The following is a 6,994-nucleotide window of genomic DNA, read 5'->3' as shown; positions in this document are numbered from 1 at the left end:
ACTTGCCTGGAGGAATGAGTCTACTTCCTGTTCCTGCGGGATTGTCAGATATCTGCCGGAGTTTATAAGAGCTGATTGGCTTATGTGGACTCTAATTATTCAGCATCCATTCCTTCATCTAATATTTGCTGAACATCTGCTATGTACCAGGCCCTCTGCTTAGTTCTCTCTAAGTGCTGCTCTAAAGGAATTACTATTTTCAAATATTTGTAACTACAATGGTGACAAAATACTGACCCATATTACAAATATGCTATGCAACCATTAAAAATGGGGAGATAAACATACACGAATGTGACCTTGACTTTCTTCTGCTGCTTGGATGTCTGGTCAGTTATATTCTCATCTCATCAAAGATATTCTAACATGCTAGATTGGGCTAATTCGAGTTGGAAGCTGGTTAAGTTTGCTTGCAGCATTCCCTCCTGAGAGGGCTCTGAGTTAAAGGTGGCTAAAAGAGGACTTGGTGTGAGATTTGGAAAGCAGAATGGGAGTCTCAACCACTCCCCTGGAGAGATCTCCATTGTTAGACACTGTGACAGACAGATGTGCCCACAGAGATGCCAGCTAGTCCTCAAGTCTTTAGTGACTCCTCTCTGATCAGCCTACAGTTCATTCCAGACCTTCGCTTCCCCAGCTCCTCCCACCTTCCGGCAAAGTCTCATTCCTATAATAACTCCCTTATTTCCATAAGGCTCCTGGTGGCTCTGCTCCCCTGAATGAAGTCTGACTGATATACCTTATCATAAAGGGAAGCATACAGGGAGGTGGTTAAGAGTGTGGGCTCCGGATTCAAACAGCCAGGGGTGAAGAATAATAACAAAGATAATCCACACACAGCTTTTAATATAATGCATGACACACAGCTACCACCCAAAAGAGGTTATATAATAAGTAATGGCTCCTTCAGTGCCTGAGACATAACTTCTATTTATCTTTAGTTGACTTCCTGTTGGATTTCCACTTTCCTCAAGCCATTGTAACCAATCCACTGAAGAATTCTAGGACAGCACTTCTTGAAGTGGGGCATGATTGGGTGAGGGAGGGAGGGGAACTACCGGTCAGCCTTCCCTTCTTTGCCCATATGGAGAGTCCAGTATGCCCCTCTATAGTGGGCGTGTCAGTGCTCCACAGCTCCATGGGTCCCTACTTGCACACCGCCCTCCAACCTCCTCCCCGTGCTTTCTCTCCCAACAGCCATGCCTGCAGCTCTTCTTTGTGGGACTGCCCTCTGCCTACTGGAGCCCTTTCCCTGTTCAAGAAGAAAGCCTGGGACTATCTTCTTGGAAAGCCCAGCTCATAGGCTTATTATACTACAGAGCTCCCTGGGGATCAGGCTGAAGCTATGCCTGAGAGTGCTGGGCTTCCTCTCCTTTCCTGTCCTGCCTTTCCCATTCTGCTCACCAGTTTCCCCTTCGTGCACTTCCTTAATAAGTCACTTGCATGTGAATCCTCACTTTAGGATCTACTTCTGAGAATCACTTTCTAAGACATAAACCCTCTAGGGCTTTTTGAATATATGCTTCTCCACCTCACCTTCAGAGGGAAAGTGCAGAGACGGCAGAGGAGGAATGTCTGACATTTAGGTCCCTGCACTTCCAATGGGCTCTGTTGTCTCCAAATAGGTGTGTCTGGGAAAGCTCATGGACCTTTCAAAGTTGGATCTGCCCGGGATCATCAAAGATGGGACTTGGCTAGGTGAAGAGAGTGAAGGGTATACCAGATAGAAGTGAGGATCTAGTTCCACCATGAACTAGCTGGGTGATTGAGTTAACTAGTAAACTAGCTATAAAAAAGGAAGGATACTAGTATCTGCCTCATAGGGCTATGATGAGGATTAAATGAGGAAATCCATGTAAAGCCCTTAACCTAGTACCTAGCATATGGTAGGCACTCAATTAATGTTAGCTTTTATTTTTGTCCCTTATTTTCTTATAGTACTTTGTGGGTGCTTCTATTTCACCTCAAATTATTGTCTTGTATGTATGTATCTGTCTCCCACTTTATATAGTGAGACCCCGATGGGCAGGAGTCATCTTTGTGGAATACATAAACCCCATGTGGGTAAGGCCACATGGGGTTGATGTGGGTAATTGTAGATGGCCAAAATTCTGTAAATACTTGTGAAATTAAACAAAATTGACCAAGGGCATGAATGGGAAGCAAATGACAGAGAGAGAGAGAAAGAGAGAGAAAGAGAGAGAGAGGGAGAGAGAGAGAGATACATAAGACTAGATATCAAAGAAAGAGAGAAGAGGAGAGGAGAGGAGGAGGAGGAGGAGGAGGAGGAGAAAGAGGAGGGGGAGGGGGAGAAAAAATATTTTTCCTGAGGGTGCTGCAGCTTTCATGGTTAGTTTGGGGGCAAAGTACAACCCAGTCCTCAATGATGAAGGACCTCATAGAGACTTCAAGCCCACTATGAACTTCCTTCACCTAAGTTCAAGTAATATTGTGTTTGAATCACTCATATGTCACATCCTATAAGCCTTGCATTTATTTCTCTTTCTGTTCTCTGCGTATCACCTTTGAGTACAAGGACTTACATCTCTGAAAGTCCTTGTCTTTTTTTTTTTTTTAGGCGAGGCAACTCTTGGTTGACCTCACAGATTGCAAGGAACTTGTCAGCTTACAATTCCTTATTTTTTATTTTTTATTTACTTTTTACACCTACAGCACCTAGGTGGTCTCCCATCCAAGTACTAACCAGGCCCGACCCTGCTTAACTTCCGAGATCAGATGAGATCGGGCTTGTTCAGGGTGGCATGGTGGTAGACTGAAAACCCTTGTTTCTTAATCGCCCCTCCCCAAGAGTCATTTGGCCCTCATTCTTACTCATGTTCAAGGGAAAGGAAATAAGACGATATAGTAGGAGTACTAATTAGCTTTAGAGTCAGCTACACTTGGATTTTAATCTTGGTTTTGGGCTAGCTTCAACAAGTCCTTAACTTCTCTGGGCCTCAATTTCCTCATCTGTAATTTGGGGGTAATAATATCACCTATCTCACAGAGTCATGTATGGATTAGAAATAAGGGATGAAAAACCCTTTGCACTCTGAGATACAGCCCAGGGGAATAAAGGAGCCCCACACAGAGAAGTAAGCCTTGCAAGTTTTAATGTTTTGTGAGTGGTAACAGAGCAGTCTTAAGGAGATTCCCAGACGACCTGTTCTGACTTTAGAAGCACTTCCTGTGGACAATGGAGGGCCCTGCCTCGTCATACTCTGGCTTGCTAATCCACATCTGCTGGAAGGTGGAGAGAGAAGCCAGGATGGAACCTCCAATCCAGACGGAGTACTTCCGCTCTGGGGGAGCAATAATCTGCAAAGAGTAAATAAAGTGAATCATGATCAGTCCCTAAGGAAATAGGGAAGGTGGTCCAGGAATCATCTCATTACACTGCCAGGCTGCCATGGAAAAGGACAGCCTCCATGATCAGAAAGGAACAGGGTAAACCTTGTGGTACATTGGATTATTGCTCAAATCTTCGCTCTCTTCCATCCCCCCTCTAGGAAGAGCGCACTGTTCCACCCTGTCACTTTGGCTAGACCAATAAAATGTTAGCAGACATGACCCAAACAGGAGCTTAAAATACACTTCAGGCATGCAGTTGGGCATGCTCTCTTGTGCCTCTGCCATCTTCCTGAGAAGAGCTTCCCTTGATGGGCTGCTGGCCCTTTAGCCTGGGTCGCATGATGAGAGATGTGCACCTGACCTGAGCTGGGTGGACCTGCAGAGATGCCTTGGCAAACCTGACTTAGCTTAGCTGACTCCCAGCTGAACTACAGATGCATGAGCAATAAATGCTAATTGTTACATGCCCTGAGATTTCATAGTTGTTTGTTATTCAGTAATAGCTGACCAGTACAAACACCTATAAGGGGAGTATGTTCTGTTCTTGCCTGGAGTTTGCATACATGGGTAGCTCAGGCTGGGCTTCCTCCATTCCTGAGTCTGAGCCAGCCTACTCAGACCCTGTCTTGAGCTTCATCTGTATTGTATCTGAGTTCTCAAATTCATACATACATTTTCATTCTTGCCACGGGAGTCTGGAGCTTAGCCTTCAGAAATTGGTTGTCCTGTCAAACAACTTTGAACGCCACCTAAAAATGGATCTAGCAGGACTGTGATTCTTCAACTAATTTCCCAATTTTTGAAGGATCTAAGAATCTAGCGCAACAACAAACCAGAAACTAAATCGACTTTTTGTGTCCTTAGAATCTCTCTACATATTTCCTAACTTACAGAGATCACAGTATTGCAGAATAAGAAAGGTCTTTAGAAGTTATCTTACTCAGGCAGACAAAAGTCACCCTATCACTCCTTGAACAGATACCTCAAGGAATGGCACAGGCACATATTTTATTGCTAGGCAATTCTAGTTATGAGAAAACTCTGGGTTGTCTTGGGCCAGAGGTCCTCGGCTTCAGCCCCACCTGTACCTGATATCTCTTCTTCCATATCCCGAGACTTGCCTCATCTCCCCCAATTCCTCTACACAAATCCTGCTATTCAATACACACACACACACACACCCCTGAGCACCTTTGCTCACTCTATGTCCCCTGCCTGGGGTGCTCTTTCTCCTCCTTTTATCTTACTTAAGTTGCCCTTTCATTGATCATGACTGCTAATAGATCCTAAACTCCTTGAAGGCTGGCACATATTGTTAAACTCAGGGCAGCGGATCACAAATTGGGACATGCTTTAAATCACTGGTGTTCGTTTATCAGTAGAGGTGGTGGGAGTACCTCAGCCCTGATGAACCAGAATCTGGGGTGAGGCTGGTATGCTGACACAGGGTCCTGATAAAAAGCCCCTGCTTCAGGCCTGGCAAGATGCCCCCCATGTGGCAGGTCTCAGTAAGCGTGACTGCTCCAGGGGCTCGGCTGCGAATAAGAGCCCGCAGGTTCTCACCTGTTTCCGCTTTGCTTCCCTGTGCTGAGCGCTATCTGCTAGGCAGTGGGAAGGCCTGGGACAGCCTTCCTGTGTGAAGAAGGTTCTTAGAATACTGACAGAGAATGTACTTCCTCAGATCAGGCCTACTCCTCAGAGACCAATTTTATTGGGAGACTTTGTAACTTTCAACCTATTTGTTATCTCTATTCTATTCCCCATTCTTTTTCTAAACCTGCTAGCAGCAAAGTTCCTAGAAGCCCTTAAAAAAGACTGTATTATTGATAGCCTATGGACCAGAGGCTGGGGAGAAGCAGTAAGACAAGTGGGCTCCCATTCTATTGAAGCCTATGAAGTGAGAAGCCCTGGGGAGACACCGTGTGGGGAGGGCTACGGCCCAGCTGGGACAACAGGCTGTCCAGGAATCAAGGAAAGTCTCTGTGAATTCTAACCAGCAGCCTGCCTCCTGGCTAAACTTTCTCTCTTTGAAACTTCCACCTCTTCTGGGGTAACACTCAAGTCCTTTTTAAAGTTTAGAGATGCTGAAGTGTTGCCTCCTTTTCTTCCCCTCTATTTTCTTCCTCTTGATTTCCTCCTCAACCTCCTCAATACTCTCTTCATCCCAAATTCTTTCACCCCCTTCTCATATGACATCATGTGATTGTGTTTGAGAGCTCATGCTAAATGTGTGTCCAGCTCATCAGTGCCCAAGGAACACAATCCCCCAAGATGAAATATGGCCCAGAGCAAGATGAAATTGAGACCACTGAGCTACAGGCCTGGCAGTGTGTCTGAGCATCTGACAAATCATTATATGAAGAACGTAATGGAAAGAACTGGGTCAAGAACCACCTTGATCTTCATGGTACTGGGGGCCAGGGCTGTGATCTCCTTCTGCATCCTGTCAGCAATGCCAGGGTACATAGTAGTACCCCCAGAGAGGACATTGTTGGCGTATAAGTCCTTGCGGATGTCAATGTCACACTTCATGATGGAATTGTAGGTTGTTTCATGAATTCCAGCAGACTCCATGCCTAGTGGAGATCACAATATCCATCCAGTCAGCATACATCACCCAAAAAATGCCCATACCTCCAGCTCCTCAAGTGATCATTCTATTATTGCAACTATGCTAGTTCAGCCCCTTAATCAACTCACTAAATGGATTGCAAGACCAGGCCTTCTAACTGGTCATCGCCCTGCCTTTAGTTTCCCCCTGTTCTGAATGATCTTTCACATTGTTGGCTGGGGTATATTTCTAAAGGAACATTTTCATTATATCATCTTTTTTTCCAGCTTTATTGAGCTATAATTCACATACCATAATATTCACCCTTTAAAAATGTACACTTTAGCAGTTTTTAATATATTCACAGTGTTGTGCAACCACTACCGCAATGTAATTTTACATTTTTAACAGCCCCCAAAGAAATCCCATAGCCATTAGCAGATACTCCCCATTTTCCTCTTTACCCCTTCCCCAACTCTAGACAACCACTAATCTACTCTCTGTCTCTATAGCTTTGCCTATTCTGGACATTTCATATAAGTGGAAACATACACGGTGTGGCTTTTTGTGTCTGGTTCCTTGCATGTTTGCAAGGTTCATCCACCGTTATAGCAGGTGTAAGTACTTCATTCTCTTTAATTGCCACATGATATTTCATTGTATGGATATATCCATCATATCATCTTTGACAGTCCTCCATTGCCTACAGGTTGACATTTAGCTACCTTAGCCTGACACCAAGATCTTCCTGCATGCCAAACCAGTTCATCTCCACCTACCTGGCCTCCCCTATTTTAGTCTTTTGTCCATGTGATATAATTCCGCTTAGTAGATTGAAGAATCTTTCTAAAATACAAACCTGACCTTGCTACACTGATATCTAAAAGCTTTCAGGGGAGCTCCATTGCTGATATGATTAATCCCCACATTCGCTGTGTGGCCCAGCCATTCTCTCCCATTTCCCCTGTATGCAAACACACAACACACACACACACACACAGAATTCTCTCACGGTGTCCTAAATAAAACATGACCTTTCACATGTCCATATCTTTGAACATACCATTCCATCTGCCTTGTATGCCATTCTCC

The 6,994-nt window shown here is 44.7% G+C and overlaps 1 protein-coding gene and 1 pseudogene across 2 annotated transcripts in view; both read right to left on the bottom strand.

The window, feature by feature from the left end:
• Positions 1 to 2,655: 2,655 nt before the first annotated feature.
• On the bottom strand, positions 2,656 to 2,774 carry LOC112483076 (annotated as a pseudogene).
• Positions 2,775 to 3,096: 322 nt separating this feature from the next.
• The window catches only part of ACTG2 (actin, gamma 2, smooth muscle, enteric), a 22,148-nt gene continuing 18,250 nt past the window's right edge, over positions 3,097 to 6,994 (bottom strand). For both annotated transcript variants that reach the window (XM_006905187.2, XM_025049314.1), the window contains 2 exons: positions 5,746 to 5,927; positions 3,097 to 3,318 (listed from right to left, as the gene is read on the bottom strand). In XM_006905187.2, coding sequence (XP_006905249.1) covers positions 3,175 to 3,318; positions 5,746 to 5,927 — 326 coding nt within the window. In that variant the 3' untranslated portion in view covers positions 3,097 to 3,174. The remainder of the gene's footprint in view (positions 3,319 to 5,745; positions 5,928 to 6,994) is intronic.

This window comes from Pteropus alecto, unplaced genomic scaffold (genome assembly GCF_000325575.1).
Source record: "Pteropus alecto unplaced genomic scaffold, ASM32557v1 scaffold100, whole genome shotgun sequence".
NCBI classification, from domain to species: domain Eukaryota; kingdom Metazoa; phylum Chordata; class Mammalia; order Chiroptera; family Pteropodidae; genus Pteropus; species Pteropus alecto.
The sequence above is the reverse complement of the archived record's forward strand: the minus strand, read 5'-3'. Positions and strand labels throughout refer to the sequence as shown.